At 40.8% G+C, this 19,285-nt stretch overlaps 1 protein-coding gene across 1 annotated transcript in view; it reads right to left on the reverse strand.

Moving 5' to 3' along the window:
* Positions 1–19,285, reverse strand: part of dner (delta/notch-like EGF repeat containing) — a 62,470-nt gene that overhangs the window by 36,820 nt on the left and 6,365 nt on the right. Inside the window, 1 exon segment of the mRNA NM_001282486.1 lies at positions 2,042–2,380. Within this exon segment, the coding sequence (NP_001269415.1) occupies positions 2,042–2,380 (339 nt within the window).

Raw genomic sequence — 19,285 nt, forward strand, 5'->3', positions numbered from 1 at the left:
CGTAACCCATTTAAAAAACTCAAGAGTTTGATGTAACTGATGTGTTTTATGTTGTAGGATAAAACGTGTAAGTATCTTGAGTTTGTGTTAGCCTCAGACCTTATTATTTAAGTAATTTTACTGAAGTCCCATTCAAAAAACCCATTGACTTTGGGACGAGGGAACCGGAACGGCTAAAATGCTAACTCGCTTCCGGGTTTTTGCATACAAATGGATGTAATAGTTTTCCACTCTATTAAAGATCAATAAAAAATAATGTTTTTGCCAAATAAAGAAAATCTGCTTGTCTGTAAGAGCGCCATCTACAGGTTCTTCTACAAACAGCCGCTTGTGAGATTTTGCACCACAGAATGACTGCTTATTATTCTATAATATAATGCATGGTGCACTAAGATTTATAACTCATTTTAAATCCCTTACTCATCATTGCGTGCTGTATACTAGGGTAGGTTGGTCTGCTTTGTCCATTCGTAGGCCATTCAAGCTTTTTCATATTCTTGTTTACAAATCTATACTGGGTTTACTCCCATCATATCTCCAGAATTACATTTGTAAAAAGCCTGTTCTTAACTATGGTCTTCGGTCACAATATATTTATTTACTATCTGTCCCTAAAGTGCGGACTGAGATGGGAAAAAAAGCTTTTAAGTACGCAGCACCTTTTGCTTGGAATAATCTGCAAACACAGTTGCAGTTCAAAGACTTGATTTCACTACATGCTTTTAAAAAGACTATAAAAGATTTAGAAGTTGAAACTCAGGTTTGTAGATGTTTTGAATAGTTGTCAGTGTGATTCACGTTAACTGTAAATTGTTTTTTTGTTTGTTGTCTGTTGGACTCATGTGACTTTTGTACTGCCTAATCTTGGCCAGGACGCTCTTGTAAAAGAGATTTTTAATCTCAGTGTGTCTTTCCTGGTAAAATAAAGGTTATAATAATAATAATAATTATAAAAGCGATTATTAGATTTGATGATTATTATTATTTTCATTTATGTCTCCATACCATACTGAGAAAAAAACAGCTTAAACCAGCCTAGGCTGGTTGGCTGGTTTTAGCTGGTTGACCAGGCTGGTTTTAGAGGGGTTTTGGCCATTTCCAGGCTGGTTTCCAGCCATTTTCAGCCTGGTCTTAGCTGGTCAGGCTGGAAAATGACCAACTAAAACCAGCTAAATCCAGCTTGACCAGTCTGGGAGCCCAGCCTAAACCAGCTATCTCCAGCTTAAACCAGGCTGGTTTCAGCTAGATTTAGCTGGTCATTTTCTAGCCTGACCAGCTAAGACCAGGCTGGAAGTGGCTGGTAACCAGCCTGGAAATGGCCAAAACCCCTCTAAAACCAGGCTGGTCAACCAGCTAACCAGCCTAGGCTGGTTTAAGCTGGATTTTTCAGCAGGGTAGACTTAGCATTGGCACAAAACGTCTGACATCGAGTCTGGTGGTTAATGCAACTAAAACTCATTGGCTGCGTCCGAAACCACCTACTACTCAGTAGGTACTGCATTAGAAATGCAACCTTCTTGCTGTGAGGCGAACGTGCTACCCACTGCGCCACCGCATCACCCGGTATTAAGTAGTGATATAACAAAATTGTACATTTTTCCTAGCAACCACTTATAGCGCCCAACAACCATATAACAAAAATAACAAGCCTTATATCAGCACATAACATCATAAAAAGAGGTTTAGGTTCAGGGTTTAGGTTCATTTGGTAAAAGCTGATAAAATTTTCACCTATCAAACTGCATTCCCACAGCCTAGCAACCATTTAAAATACCCTAGTAACTACAAAAGCAGCACTCTCACGCTTTTGGGCAGTACGGTAATGCATTTGACCCCAGCGAATTTTCACGGCTAACCCCACTTACATTTCCTTTATTGTCATTTATTATTTCAGTTTTAGTTCATCCATTTATTGTGATTTTTAAAATTTATTTCAATTAACAATTTGTTTTTTGACCAAAATTTTTAGCCTCAGTCTTCGTTTACTAAAATAATCTGTATCATCTTATCCCTTTCTGCATGCAGACGCACACCTGCTCACCTGCTGATCGTCCCACAGTATCTCCAGCACTCTCTGACCGGCTCTGGGCTGCCAGGGCTCCAGGGTGGGTGGGGCTTGAGTGGTGGTGAGGACTGTGGTTGGCTGAAGCACCTGAGTGGTGGTGGCGGGTGTGGCCGGAGTGGCAGGCGTGGCGTGCTCGGGTACGAGGCTCTCAGCGAGGTCCCAGGTGGACTCGGACAGGTCAAACGTCAAGGTTGGCAGGTCACAACGGGCACCGCTGTAGCCCTCACTGCACTCGCATGAAAACCCTTCCCCTTCGCCATCCTGACTACAGTTGCCATGGAGACAGGGACTGCTGGCACACGGATCTGCAAAAAACTGCACCCAATAACAACAACAACATGGATGAGAGGTGGAAACTGCAGCGTATTATTAAATGCTCCAGATGTACAAAACCCAACACCCATTTCAGCCAAACATCTATTGATTATCAATTACTTGAGCTTGAAGAATGAGAGCTGAGATCAATTCATATCCTGAATCGACCTTTAGAAACGTAAAGGAGACCCACAAGACACCTGCACTGAAATCTACAGGGCTAATTGCTTTAGCTTATGATTATATAGCGATATCGATCCAATTAGTGTAATTATCTCTCATTTCCTTTGCCACAGACATGCGTTCTTGTTAAAAGAGATGACGCAGGCCTGATATGTGCTGTATTTGTGTGTGTGTTCAGCTGTACACTATTTATGTGTCATATTAAATGTATTCATTCTAAGGGTGTCATGATCCTCCAAATCCTCGATTCGATTACATTTTCGATTCTGAAGGCACGATTCGATTTGATTGTCGATTATGAATAATTAATTATTTAATGACCAATTAATTATTTGTAGCCTACCGTTTAAACTACCTGACCTGCATGGTCTTTGTTTTACCCATAAACAAATCATACAGTAAATGAATAAAGGCAAGACACACATAATTACCACCTGTCAATCACTTTTTTCTGCGGGACTCGTGAATAGGCAGTGATCTGTGTCGTTAAAATGGCGTCGGTAAAAAAAGACGCACAACCAACAGGAACCAGCCAACAGTATCTGAGGTGTTCGCTAAAAAAGTCCTCTGACTGCCTGGACCTGCTGTCTCGAGCCCATGGCTGTGTGTGCGTCTGTGTCTGTGTGGTCACGTGATGTGCATTTTCAGAGGTAGAGAGGAAGGAGGGCTGCTCAGAAATGCTGCACGCCACTGTGGATGTCAAATCGTTGTCGTTCTAAAATGCCATTTAAAAACAAAGACAGTGTAAACAGGGCCTGAGTGTGTACTTTTTGCGAGCGGATTTGCAACGGGGGCGGGCGGAGGATCGCGATGCCGGTGTTGTCTATCGGACGAACCGTACGTAATACGTACATAGCAGAGCTTGCAAAACTGTGTTTTTTTTTTTTGTCGACAACACGAACGTTGTCAACATAACTCACTGGAAATCCAAAATGCTTACACACTGGCGACTTCATTGAAAGAGGAGAGGGTTTAAGCTCTGTCGACGGGTCTCCTGCTTCTGCAGTTTAACATGCACTTCAACAAGCATGTTTTTTTCCCGCTTGGCAAGCCAAGCTGACATGACATGGGGGCGTGGCAGCATCGACGATTCTATTTTTGGATTCGATAATCGAAATTGAGCATAAATTTCGATCGATTTCGATTAAAAAACGAAATCGCGACACCCCTAATTCATTCATTCACTTTCCTTCGGCTTACTCCCTTATTTATCAGGGGTTGCAACAGCGGAATGAACCGCCAACTATTCAAACACATGTTTTACACAGTGGATGACCTTCTAGCTGAAACCCAGTACTGGAAAACACCAATACACTCTCGTATTCACACACTCATACTACTGCCAATTCAGCTTATTAAATTCACCTATAGTGCATATGTTTGGACGGTGGAAGAAACCGGAGCAAACCCATGCCAATACAGGGAGAACATGCAGACTTGAACCAGCAACCTTCTTATTGTGAGGGGATAGAGCTAACCATTAGGCCACTGTGCCGCCCCTGTGGCATAAAAAACTAATGATCAAAATGCTTTAAATGGGCAATATCACACACATAGCAGTGCGATATGGCTGTATATCAACACTGGTGGGAGGCGTGCTTTGCCTTAGCATCCCACCAGTGCTGATATACAGCCATATCGCACTGCTACGAGTGAGATATTGCGTTTATACAACAGTTCAAAGGCACAATCGTGAGTATAGATAAGAACATCAAACACGGAGAGTCTAAAACCCTTTTGTATTAGGAACTACTTTCTTCCGCCATTCATTTACATCTGCAGCTGACATCAGAACAGCAGAAGCCGTTACTAATTGACCAACGTCACTTTAGAGTTTGTGTTTGAATGACTCTATAGCGTAATGTCTAAAGTGATGATAAAACAGCTGATTTTGCTCACACTTTAAAATTATAAGGCTGAACTTGGCATGAAATGCTGTCCATCTACAGAGATAGCTCCCTACAGTCTATTACAATCTACAGTATTTCTCTGTTGCCGTTGGTATTGTGATGAGCGCCAGGTGTCCCATTGTTTACCCGGAGTCTTTGAGGAATTAAAAAAAATGAGACAAACTATTTCGCTCTTCCAATAGGCCTTTATGCATTTCTTCCAAGTGCTGTCGAATATTTACATGCCAGTCAACGACAATGGCATGTTAATAGGAAAAGGAAAAGAAAATAGAAAAATAGAATAGAAAAAATAGAAAATAAAAATAGAAAAAAGAAAAGAAAAAGACACTCAAACACCCCTCACAAAATAAAAGCTACATTATTGAAATAAAAGAATGACACATTGGTCGAGCGATCATCACACACTTCTCCTCAGAGCTCATCAGAACTGAACTGAGCTCCCATACATGCGTGCTTACATCTCAAAGGTAAAACAACCACAGAAGAAGACCTCTTAAAGGGGACATGACATTTATACACGATGCATTTCAAACATTAAACGACGGTTACATTATCACAATAATTAACCACAAAAAAAAAGCAGCGCAATCACTACCAGACTGCTGTTGTGTTTGCGATAAGGAGGGACGAGGCTGAATCCAGCTTCTAATTCGCAGCTTCTTATTGACGCCATCCGGTCCACCCTAAAAACCGTGACCGCTAAAGAAAACAGGCAAACAAGGGCTAATTATGCGGTCCTGGCGCCATCTTGTGGCTAGGCAATGTCAATCGTCTTTGACTAATGGACACTGATGCCCTGTCTCTCAGAAATGATAATTTTTCAAAATAGGCTAAGCCAAAAACGAAAATAAATGAGTTAATTACACCTACTCAATTAAAAATTCCACATTTAATGAAATCAGATGATTCTAATAAACTAATAAATCTGACTTAACTTGATCAGAAGGCTAAAAATGGGGGAATAAAGATGAAGCCATCATTAGAAAGTAATACTGTGGTTAAAAATGTCTGGCAGATAATAAAAAAGTCTTACTGACCAGGCTCAACCCTGCTTAGCTTCAGTGGGCGACCCTATATTAGGATATAATTTGTATTTTGTCAACATCACACTTTATCATTTTACTTCCTGCTTTGCTACTGTTCGGACGTCTTTGCCCACTGCTCCGCTCTTCGCACTCTTGCTTTTATATCTTATACCCTAATTTTAACTTGAGCCTATCAGCACAGTGCTCAAACAACACAGCTTGAAGATCAGCATCGATTCTACAAACTTTCTGGAATATAGCTTTACTAACAAGAAAGGAATTACCGTCTAAACAATCCTCCCGCTACCAGCTATCAGCTACTTACATTCCGGAGACGGGAAGACACGGCTGTGAAAATGCCTCTGGATCGGATTAATTCAGATTCTCACTGCTGTACAAACTGCCACAAACTTCTACAAAAGATTGCAGTTCTTGAAACGAAGTTGCTTGCGATCCGACCAGAACTTCAGCTTCATTGTGGATTCTCTCAGCACACAGCCGGTGAGTCCCATAAATCTGTTCCTGCTACTGTTTTGAGCACAGAAAAACAGAAAAGAACTGTTGAAAATGAGCATTGGCATAAACAAGGTGCGAGACCAAAGGGTACTCGAGGGGTCAGATCATACGCTACCGCATTAGCGTCTTCTACCCCAAATACAGCTCGGACTCAAATACAGCTTCAGAACAGATATGAAGTTTTGAGTAATATGGGTGAAGAATCCCCAAATGCAGTCAGACAGAGATCGCATGATTCAGCAACTAATTCTGCATGGAACAGAGGCTCAAGGCCGACTAGACAGCGGCATTCTGCTCCGATCGCACCTGAGATAAGAACACTAGTCGTAGGAGATTCAATAATCAAGAATTTCAGGAGCAGATCTACAATGACATACTGCTTTCCTCATGCAACAGTTTCTGATGTAAACAAAGAACTTGAGGAAATTCTGAAAAAGCACAAGACGGCAAAACGGATTATCATCCATGTGGGGAAGAATGATATTCGGAAAGAACAGTCAGAACTGCTCAAGAAAGATTTCTGTGAGCTCTTGGAAACAGCTGAAAGATTGAAGGTTCAGGCGTTCATAAGTGGACCACTCCCTGCAAGAGGGACAAATATGTTTTCACGGCTTCTTGGTCTAAATGTATGGCTACAGAAAACATGTAACAAGAAAGGACTGAATTTCATCAACAACTTCAATCTCTTCTGGAACCAAAGACAGCTGTTTACATCAGACGGCCTTCATCCAAACAAATTTGGTGCAAAGGTGCTAAAGGACAATATTTTTTTCTCCCTCAATCATCCATCAGCTGTGTATGCCACTGAACTGAATTGCAAACACACACCTAGCAAATGTCCAGATGACCACAGGACTACAAATCAGCTCCTGAGTGGACTTGTGGCTGACGAATCACCCAAGGACAGTGATAATGCCACGCAGCCAAAACACCCAATGTTGATAGGGACACTATCAGTTGCCCTCTGCTCAACACAGGCAGACTGTGACGCATCAGAACAGCATCAAGTCTCGTCACTCAAAAATGATCCTCAGGAAAACATATTTCTGCAGACAGAATCTCCAGATGCACAGCCTCTGTCACCGGACACGTTCTCATTGTCACAATGTTCACCACTCTTGGGTTTTTCAAAAAAGATGGAGGAACTGGTGTATGCTGGAACTAAACTTTCACACTCCATTGCCGCAAGCCCCCAGTTACCAACCAAAAAGCGGCCTGCTCCACAACCACCTATGAGCCCACCTGGAAGAGCCCTCCGATCACACCGCCAGGGCCCAAACAACAACGCCCCATCTTCAGCTGGTGAACACAAGAGCTCTCTGTGATGTGTGTCGGGGGCCTGCTTAGATAACAGTGTCTTTATCAAATGTTTTCAGAACAAGCAGGAACCCAGTGTGTCTGTAGCTTTCTCTAAGCAGATATGTGTTGTGTTAAGTGACAGAAAACCAAAGACTTCATCAGGCCGTTTAGCAAATCATTCAAATCTGGTGTCTATTAAATGTAGATCTGAGACTACTATAGAAAAAACAGCTAAAACTGTTAAGTTAGCGCTTTTAAACATCAGATCACTCAACAATAAGTCTCTTTTAGTCAATGATTTTATCAACACAAATTGCCTTGATTTTATGCTTTTAACTGAAACTTGGCTAGATGACAGTTGTAGCGCAGCAGTTCTGAATGAAGCAGCTCCTTTAAACTTTGACTTTTTGAGTGTTTGCAGAGCTAATAGGAGAGGTGGAGGCATCGCTGCCCTGTTTAAAGATGTGTATGAATGTAAACAAGTATCATTTGGTGACTATCTGTCTTTTGAATATCTGAGTATAGCACTAAAAGGTGCTCCACGCATCTTACTGATCATTATCTACAGACCTCCAAAATATTCTCCAGCTTTTATTGACGATTTTACAGAGCTGTTATCAATTGTAACCTCTGAATTTGATTATTTTAGTATTGCTGGGGATTTTAATATTCACATTGATAATCCAGAAATCAATGCTGTAAAAGAACTGATGACTGTTTTTAACACTTTTGATCTGACTCAGCATGTTCAAGGACCCACACACAATCGTGGACACACTCTTGATCTACTTATAACTAAGGGTTTACACATTTCATCGACTGTTGTTAAGGATGTGGCACTATCTGATCATTTCTGTATTTTCTTTGATATATTGATCACTCCAGCTATTAAAGACAGATCTGTCTCTGTCAGAAAGAGATGCATAAATGAGAACACCAGTGAGCAGTTTATGAAGGCCATATCGCTAGCTCCAAGTATATCTGCAGATTCTGTTGATGCTCTCCTTGATTTGTTCAATTCTAAAATTGAGAATGTCATAAATGACATCGCTCCTGTTAAAGTCAAGAAGATGACTGGCAGGCAAAAGGGATCTTGGACAAGGTCACCGAGAGTACAAATGATGAAAAGGCAGTGCAGAAAAGCTGAGCGTATGTGGAGAAAGACAAAACTAGTAGTCCATTATAACATCTATAAAGACAGTCTTCATGCCTTTAATATGGAACTAAACACTGCTAGACAGACTTTCTTTTCAAGCCTTATAAACAGCAACTTAAATAATGCTCGTACACTCTTTGCAACGATAGAGAGACTCACAAACCCCCCCAGTCAGATTCCAAGTGAGCTCCTCTCTGAAAGCAAATGTAATGAGTTTGCTCATTTCTTCACTGATAAGATTAATAATATCAGAAAGGCAATCAGCCAAGTTGTGTCAATATCAAACAAGCTCAACCACAACTTAAGAAATCAGATATTATGTCTGATTTCATGGCAATTAACAGCAAAATCTTAGAAGAGACTGTGCAAGTTATGAAAACATCAACCTGCAGTCTTGACACGCTCCCCACATCATTCTTCAAAACGGTGTTTACCTGTTTAGAAATAGATCTTCTAAAAGTGGTAAATGATTCACTTCTATCAGGGATTTTTCCAACCTCACTTAAAACTGCAGTTGTTAAACCCCTCTTGAAGAAGAGCAACCTGGATAACACCCTATTGAGCAATTACAGGCCAATCTCAAATCTCCCTTTCATTGGCAAAATCATTGAAAAAGTTGTTTTTAACCAGGTTAACAAGTTCTTAAACTTCAGGGGGTGTTTAGACAATTTTCAATCGGGGTTCAGAGCACATCACAGTACAGAAAGCGCTCTTATAAAGATAATCAATGATATACGCCTAAATACAGATTCAGGTAAAATAACAGTGCTGGTATTGTTGGATCTCAGTGCTGCATTTGACACTGTCGATCACAGCATACTTCTGGATAGGCTGGAAAACTGGGTTGGGCTGTCTGGCACGGTCCTCAAATGGTTTAGATCTTACCTAGAAGGTAGAGGTTACCATGTCAGTATAGGTGACCATAGGTCGAGGTGGACACCCATGACGTGTGGAGTCCCACAAGGCTCGATTCTGGCACCTCTGCTGTTCAACCTTTACATGCTCCCTCTAAGCCAAATAATGAGAAAGAACCAAATCTCCTACCACAGCTATGCTGATGACACTCAGATCTACCTAGCCTTACTGCCTAATGACTACAGCCCCATTGACACCCTCTGCCAATGCATTGATGAAATGAGCAATTGGATGTGCCAAAACTTTCTTCAGTTAAACAAAGAGAAAACTGAAATGATTGTGTTTGGAAACAAAGATGAGGTTCTCAAGGTAAATGCGTACCTTGGCACTAAAGGTCAAACAACAAAAAATAAGGTCAAGAATCTTGGTGTGACTCTGGAGTCAGATCTGAGTTTCAACAGTCATGTCAAAGCAGTCAGTAAATCAGCATACTATCATCTCAAAAACATAGCAAGAATCAGATGCTTTGTTTCTAGTGAAGATTTAGAAAAACTTGTTCATGCTTTTATCAGCAGCAGGGTGGATTACTGTAATGGACTCCTCACTGGTCTTCCTAAAAAGACAGTCAGACAGTTGCAGCTCATCCAGAACGCTGCAGCCAGAATTCTGACCAGAACCAGAAAATCAGAGCACATCACACCGGTCCTCAGGTCTTTACACTGGCTGCCAGTTACATTCAGAATAGATTTTAAAGTATTATTACTGGTCTATAAATCACTAAATGGCCTAGGACCTAAATATATCACAGATATGCTCACTCAATACAAACCTAACAGATCACTCAGATCTTTAGGATCATATAAACTAGAAGTTCCAAGAGTTCAGTCAAAGCAGGGTGAATCTGCCTTCAGCCACTATGCCCCCCGCTGCTGGAATCAGCTTCCAGAAATGATCAGATGTGCTCCAACATTAGGCACATTCAAATCAAGACTGAAAACACATCTGTTTAGCTGTGCCTTTACTGAATGAGCACTGTGCTGCGTCCGACAGATTGCACTATTATGATTTTCTTTTCTTCTTCATTCTTTTACCTGTTTTTATGTTTTGTTTTGTTTTTATGCATTTTTATTATTTGTTTTTATTTTTATTTTACTTGTTTCTTTTATTCTTGTTTATGTAAAGCACTTTGAATTGCCATTGTGTATGAAATGTGCTATATAAATAAACTTGCCTTGCCTTGCCTTGCCTTGCCTTGCCTATTACACCTTATAATAATTTTGATAGAGGCTTGTTTTTTTACCCTTTGGGGCTGGATTGAAAAAAGCATCAATTATGGTGTTAATAAAGTAAAACTAAGCCTTTTAGACTGCAGAACACATGAGAGATTACGTCCTTCTCCACATCTGTCCCTCGAGCCCCGTTATTAAGCTAATCAACTTACTGGCAATCACTGAGGCTCATCTGAAGAGCACTACATCACTTCCTCTGCTCAGTCTGAGGGGCTGCTCAATCTCACCAATTACAATTAGCTTTTCACATCAGCCAAACTGATTAAAACACTATCATATGCAGTCATCTGAACTGTTAACCTGACTTGCTCTGTATTTATATGTTACAGCTGAATCTGCGATATCACTGTCCTAAACTGATTCATTATTGTCTTTTTGTGTATCAATCAGTTTATGGACACTTCTTTCTGTCATGTCATGGAGTTATTTTTTCTTTTAAAGGTTATTCAGAGATTCAATGGGCTGCATGTAGAATAGGGATATTATTAGCGACACCGGTGGCGGTGGAATTGCAGCCAGAGATATATTTGTGCATACAGAACATTAATGCTGTGTTCACACCAGACGCGGAACGCGCGGATAAATCGCGCGTAAATAGCCGCATGAACATTTGAGGTTACTCGCTTCATTCGCGCGTCAAACCCTGCTTCATTTGCGCGTCAAATCTGCTTCATTCGCGTGTCAAATTCACTTCAGAACAGACGCGGATTTGCATAATGGGCAGGGCTTCTGTCTGCCTGCTGACTCTAGCTTCATAGCTAAATGGCTAAAATGGATTTTATTGAGAAAATAACAGTGTTTATGTGCTTTATGAAGACTGAAAAACAGCGTCGATACGTTTAGGGCTGTGTCTGAATTTACCAGATTCTTTCAGAGGTGCATCCAGCTCTGTGAGCTCATAAACTCCTCCAGAAACTGAACCTGGATGACGGAGGCTTTCAGCGGTGCTTCTGACTGAGCCAAGCCCAGTTTGATGAACTGTTCTCGGTGTTGGCTGGAGGATTTCCCCCGGAACAACGACAACAGGCGATACATCACAATCACACCCCCACAAGATCAAGCTCCTGATTGGTTAACGTGGCGCGAATGTCCGCTGAATTCAGATTTTTGAACTCGAGTGATTCGCGCCAAACGCGCATCAAACAAGCAAAACGTTCAATTCGCGCCGCGCCTTTCACGCGCTACTCGCACCGCGCAATTCGCGATATTCACGCGTATCGCGCCGCAGGATGTTTATTTGCGCGTTTGCATTGACTTGTAAATAACATGTAAATCATGTAATTCAAAAATCAAAAAACATGTAAATCATTCGCGCTTGATGCGCGTTCCGTGTCTGGTGTGAACGCAGCATAAGAAGGGTATATGCTACATAGTGCTGTTCCCATGCCGATAAACTTCCGGTTACCTGTTATTGTTAGTTTATTCCATTTTAAACGATTCCTTTTACAGCATCGATGTTGTAATGTAGTTAAAATACAATTACTTAAACAGATTCTGGCATTCATTTATTTGCTCAAGCGTAAAACGAGACAAAAAGCCGTTTACTCACACGCGCCCGTCAGAATCGGCAAGCTAGAGCAGAAGCTCCATTGAATATACTGGGGTAAATTAAATGCTCATATTATAAAGGCATGGCGGGGGGAAATGAAATTTATTGCAGTGCTTCTTGTACAATCTGAGACCCACTTCATATCGGATATCACTCAGCCAGTGTAAATTGCTGATTTTTAAAGAAAACAGACCTTAAACTCACCGTTTTTGCAATGGCAAACAGTTCACCGGAAGCGCTTAACCCAGGTTACTGGCCAATTAAAATTCCTATTAGCATACCTCGGCATATATCCCGTTGAAGTCAGAATTAGAAATGTTGAAATAAATGTTTGCACAAGTCTTTTCACTTGAAATAATCAAAATTAGCCACCCTGTATATATTTTTCCCATGTTCAAAAACAGCACCTCGGTGCGTCCACATTCTGGAGCTGGCTAAGAGGTGTGTATTTATTTATTTTTTGCCACACCTCAAAAAAAAAAAAAACCTTGTCAGAGAGGACTCCACATTATAAATACACTCACCGGCAACTTTATTAGGTACACCTGTCCAACAGCTCATTGTGACGACCCCAGGATTTCAGTATGGATGTGGCAGATCCTGATTGGGTGCCTGGTTGCTCACTAATTGGCTCAAACCATATAAAAGCGAGTGTGTGTGCTAGCTTCTGGAGGATGGTGTGGCTACGGGCCGTCCTCGTGTCAAGACAACCTCTTGATTTCTGCAATGGTTGTTTAGCATTATTTATTTGTGTAGTTAAAGTAGTTATTTTCTTCATTTTCCCCTAGATATTTGTTTGTTGATTTTGTTGTTCTATTTAGTTTTATGTATAATAAATAAGTTGCATATACATTCTTTTGTTATCCGAACTCTTTTATGTTGCAACTCGAACGAGGGGGTCGTAACATCATCAACACAAATCTCTAATCAGCCAATCACACAGTAGCAACTTAATGGATTTAGCCATGTAGACATGGTCAAGGTGATCTGCTGAAGTTCAAACTGAGCATTATAATGTGGAAAAAAGTGATTTAAGTGACTTTGAATGTGGTATGATTGTTGGTGTCAGACGGGCTGGTCTGAGTATTTCAGAAACTGCTGATCTACTGGGATTTTCACACACAACCATCTCTAGGATTTACAGAGAATGATCTGAAAAGGAGAAAATATGCAGTGAGCGGCAGTTCTGTGGGCGCAAATGCCTTGTTGATGTCAGAGGTCTGCAGAAGAGCATCTCTGAACACACAACATGTCCAACCATGTTACAGCATCAGAAGACCACACCGGAACAGGAAACTGAGGCTACAATTCACAAAGGTTCACCAAAATCGGACAATAGAAGATTGGAAAACGTTGCTTTGTCTGATGAGTCTCGATTTCTGCTGTGACATTCGGATGGAAGGGTCAGAATTTGGCGTCAACAACATGAAGGGTGAAGGTGGTCCAACCCGGTACCAGTAAGGTGTACCTAATAAAGTGGCCATGTTGGGTTTATGTTTTCTTAATTTGTAGCTGTGAAGCTCTATAAGAATACACAAGTGAATAAACGTCCATAACCAAAGGAATAATCATCATTATTGATCCTAATATTCATATTTAGCTCATCCCTTTTTTAGAAGAGCCCACATTGACATTTCTTTCCCTTCAACCCAACACTTCCACCTCTGGAGCCTGTGTTTATCCCGTAGAGACAATGCTTCATTTCCTTTTACTGCGATTACCGGCAGTATTTCTGTCTGCCTCTCAGAAACCCAAAGGTTAGCTACTCAACAGCTCTCGGCAAAGACCTCCTCATTTCTAAAGGTCAGATTTCCACTAAATCATGCTGAAAGAGCTCTTCAGTCTTGAGGAAAAACACACCGCTCTAAGCCTGAATAGATCAAGCTCATCTTCCTTAATTAAACAAAAATCCAACTGAAATTGAAAGTTTAATTCGAGTATTTTTTTTTAAACGAGTAAGAAGTATCTTGCACATTTTTATGATCTGGTTTCCTCCACAGTCCAAAGACATGTGGTACAGGTGAATTGGGTAGGCAAAATTGTCCATAGTGTATGAGTGTGAATGAGTGTGTATGGATGTTTCCCAGTGAAGGGTTGCAGCTGGAAGGTCATCCGCTGCGTAAAACGTGCTGGATAAGTTAGCGGTCCATTCCACTGTGGCGACCCCAGATTAATAAAGGGACTAAGCCGAAAAGAAAATGAATGAATGAATGAAAATGAAATGAATATCAGGATGGAGCTAAAGTGCCAATCCAGTTTATTGTTGCGGCACAGATTTAGTGTTTTCAAATTAGCGTAAATATCTTTAGTGAGGTCATGATGAGGTAACACACGTTTGTTTTTGTGAAATGTGGGGACATTACTTCATATGGGTTTCCATAGTTTTTATACTGTACAAACAGTATTTTCTATGCCCCTAACCACACCCTACCCCTAAACCCAACCCTCTTAGGATACTGTGTACAGTTTCACGTTCTGAAAAAAAAAAAACCTCATTCTGTGTGATTTATAAGCTTTTCAAGAGTTCACACTTAGCTGATGATTGATTATAAAGCTTGTTTGGCATGCTGTCCCGGTAGAGAGCCCTGAGTTCATAAGATCCTCGAGCCTGGGGCTCCCCCCCATTTGCAAGGGGAGAGGGGAGTTTGAGCTCAGGTAGAACTCGAGAACTCCCCTGCTGTAGTAGCTAATGAACAGATTGTGATTGCTCTTAAGAGATAAGTACTTACTAGGAGCATGTCTATGGTGCCGATTTGGATTAGTCAACTAACTTAAGTTGATTGTAAGGACTAGAACCAGTGATGTTCTTGCTGTGTGGCAACAGTGCTAACCACTGGGCCACTGTGCCACCCATCTAGGAAAGGAGGAGAAGTAGGGGTGGAAGGGGGGATTCATAAAGATTAGTGTCCTGATATGTCACAAAAACACGCACACACACACACACAAACACATTCGTCTGCACACCCAATTACATATTTGTACCATTGTTGTTGATCTGGACAACATGCTTGGAAATCCACCTTTAAAAGTAAATGCATGTGTGTGTGTGTGTGTGTGTGTGTGTGTGTTCAGAAAAAAGCCCCGAAAGAACAAAATGTTTCTAACACACACACACACTCTTGCCTTCAGCTTGATAAAACACTGCCATCTATTAATAGTGAAGATGAGAGAACGTGTGACAGTTCATTCCTCACCATTCAAACACGAGGACTGGAAATTAATGACTTTTCCAGCTTTCTTTGAGACACATAATTTATATATATTCCTGCCATTTCCACAGTGTGAATATCATCAAAGGCCAGGTATGAAATGTAAATGTAGTGACTGAAGATCAGAGGACGGCCTGAATGAATACTAACCAGCCTGAAGACAGAGGACAGCGTTAATAGAGAAACACAAACACCCGGAGTTGCATCAGAAAAAAAACACACAGTTTACAGCCACACGGGATTCATGTTTGCTTATATTAAAGGTCAAACTAAATGAGATTCAACTCATCACCGCTATATGTAAAGAAGAAGTGGGATTGTTTTCTCTGGGGGTTTAATGGATCACTCGTTACACTTCAACTGTAAATAAATGTTCTGATCCACAGAAATGAGGTCAGCATTATTAGCCCTGATTCATTAATATTATTTAAATTTGTTTTTGATTCTGGAGATTGCAAATTATGTAGCTAGAGGTACGTTTGCCTGCACTTCATCTTTAAAATGAACGCTACGGTGTGGTATCATGCAGTTTGTTTTTGCACTTACCAGCTGACCGCTTACCTCCATATGGACGGCTTTTCTGCTGTTACCAGTTTGTCTAGTGGCTCACCACGTATGTCTGTGGACTTGAGACGTGGAATGGAAATGACTGCAATGACGAGGTTCAGGAAAAAATAGCTCTAGAAAGCAGGTAAGAGGCAGGTAATTAAATAAACAAGTAAATAACGGTGAGAATGTGGTGAAATAAAAAGTGGTAAGAATCAGAGGGTTTTTCTCTTTCTGGATTGCTTTTGAAAACACTATCGGTTGGGTTTAGGCAAGTGAGTGGGCGGGTCAATCGGTGGTTTTGAAAACACTATCGGTCGGGTTTAGGGAAGTGGGTCAGCACTGGACAATCCGTGCTTTTGAAAACACTATCGGTTGGGTTTGGGCAAGTGGGTGGGTGGGCCAATCTGTGCTTTTGAAAACACTATCGGTCGGGTTTAGGGAAGTGGGTGAGCGGGTCAATTGGTGCTTTTGAAAACACTATTGGTTGGGTTTAGGGAAGTGGGTCAGCGCTAGTCAATAGGTGCTTTTAAAAACACTATCGGTTGGGTTAAGGCAAGTGGGTGGGTGGGTCAATCGGTGCTTTAGAAAACACTATCGGTTGGGTTTAGGGAAGTGGGTCAGCGCTAGTCAATCGGTGCTTTTAAAAACACTATCGGTTGGGTTAAGGCAAGTGGGTGGGTGGGTCAATCGGTGCTTTAGAAAACACTATCGGTTGGGTTTAGGGAAGTGGGTCAGCGCTGGTCAATCTGTGCTTTTGAAAACACTATAGGTTGGGTTTAGGGAAGTGGGTCAGCGCTGGTCAATCGGTCAGTCAGTCAGGTTACAGCGGCCTCTGGTGGATTAATGCAAGAAGAACAGGTGCAAATGGCACTCGTGAGAGAAATTTGAGATGTGAAAATGCGTACACAGCGGTCTCTAGTGGGTTCGCAAAAACAAAAATGCAAAAAAAGGTGGCTCTTGGAACATATTTGGCACTCTTCAGAAATGTATATAGGGGTATATGTCCAGAATGAAATTGGGTTGCTATGATGACAGTACATATTATCTGACCAGATATTTGTCAGGATACTAATATTCTGCTTAAATTGACATATAAAGGCTTAATTAGGTTAATTAGGCAAGTTAGGGCAATTAGTCATTATATACTGATGATCTGTTTTATAAACAATAAAAAATATAGCTTAAGGGGGCTAATAATATTAACTTTAAAATAGTTTTAAAAATGAAGTTATTTAAAAAAAAAAACTGATTGTAATCCAGCCAGAATTAAATAGATAAGACTTTCTCCAGAACAAAAAAATATTATCGGAAATACTGTAAAATTTCATTAATTAGTTTGAAAAAGAATAAAGATTTCACAGGAGGGCTAATAATCTTGACTTCAACGGTATATAGTGCTCTCTAGGTTTACTGTTCTCCCTCTCTGTATAGCTCACAGAGCATTAAACATCCTGCAAAAAAAATCTGTCTTTTCGTTTACCCCATAAATTCCCATTTTACTAGCTTATCCATGCCCAGATCCCTTCATTAATGAGGCTCACGCTCTTACAGCTCAACACACTGCTTACAGATCTCCTATATTCAAATGCACAATTTTTAAAGATGAAAGCTGGCCAGAGACAATGGTCAGTCGAGCTCTGTCTTTTTAATATTAATGAATTCCCCGTTGCTGCTTAACAAGCTAGAATCAAAGCCCAAAAAAGACCAAAGAGGAGAAGAAGAGAAACACGACGACCCTTAAAATAAGCATCCTACGAGATATGGCAGCAATCAGATCTTCCGTTTTCTAAATACGCATCCACCTACTGTTGTGTATATATATATGTACAAGCAGAAATGCTTCTTTCTCCCTCAGAAACTGACCTAGCTTTTAACAGGAGTCCCGATGAAGGACAGGTGACTCATACACAATCACTCTGCGTCAGTCTGTGCTTCACCTGAGACTGAGGTACAGCCCCATCCTCAAGGGCAACTTAATATATCCGCTCATTTGTCTCGCTCTCTCTCATTGTTAACAAAAGCCAATAAATGACGTTTGTTGTCTGTTTAAACTAAGCTGAGCTGAAACGACACGATTATTAAGGTGTTTTGTGGACAACTTAATTGTTTTATGTTCATTCCTTCATTCATTTTCTTTTCAGCCTAGTCCCTTTATTAATCAGGGGTCACCACAGCGGAACCGCCAACTTATCCAGCATATGTTTTACGCAGCGGATGCCAGCCGCAAACTATTACTGGGAAGCATGCATACACACTCATTCGCACCCATACTCAAACACTACGATCAATTTTAGCATACCCAATTCAAATGTACCACGTCATTGGACTTGTGGGGGAAACCGGAGCACCCGGAAACACACGCAAACATGCACAGACGTGTTGTTCAGCCACTGAATTCTCTCGGTGAAAGACTATTTTCAGTTTTAAAAGGGACTTTTGACAGCATCAATAATGTAGATTTTTATTCAGTTTAACGACAAAACATCAGTAAATAGCGCTATTCCAACTAGCCTGCTTTATTGAGCTGAAGTTTACCAGCTACTCTGAATATTCGCTCTGAAATAGCATGTAAGTATGGCTTAGTAATAAATGTAATACCTGCATACCGCCAGCCAAACACTAACTAACTGGTGAATGACATGAACTAGTGGGTTGTCTGTCTGCTGTTGTGACGCGGTGCACGCGTTCGCGATTTCAGGAGGCGTCGCTTTGAATCACAGTCCCTCCCCGCCGTCCAAAGATAATATGCTAAGCGGTTAGCATTTTGGCAGATCACCTACTGCACCTTTAAGTGGATTGAACATATAAAAAAAAACATTCTGTCACAATACGAGGCTAGATACTGTGGTTAAGACTCAAATGCAGCTTTATTTCATCTCAGTCCAAGTGATTTTCAGACAACAAAAAAAAAAAACTCCACAAGACAAGAATGATTAGCAAACAAACAAGACACAAAACTAGAAAAACACACTAGAAACAAAGCAAAGAACCAACAGTACTCACAAAAACCAAAGCGAAAGGCTTATATAGGAACACAAGTGCAAACACCTGAATATAATTTATAAATCACAGCATCAAAGAATTATGGGGACTGAAGTAATTAACGACAACAGCATATAACAAAGTGCCCTCTAGAGTCCAGACCAGAACACTACAGCCATATGCCTGAAGCCTATGGGAGAAATGACTAGGAAAATGGTCAAACTACTTATTCTACAAACAAGTCTGTTCATGACTAAACATAAAAAGAATAGAAGAATAGAAGAAGAATACACTTAAAAATATATATTTGTATTTAAAAGCTGTTTTTAACATCTAAAAATCAATGGAAGTGAATGAGAGCGGAAGTCTCAAGCCAAAAAGAT

This window comes from Danio rerio, chromosome 18, assembly GCF_049306965.1.
Source record: "Danio rerio strain Tuebingen ecotype United States chromosome 18, GRCz12tu, whole genome shotgun sequence".
In the NCBI taxonomy this organism is placed as follows: domain Eukaryota; kingdom Metazoa; phylum Chordata; class Actinopteri; order Cypriniformes; family Danionidae; genus Danio; species Danio rerio.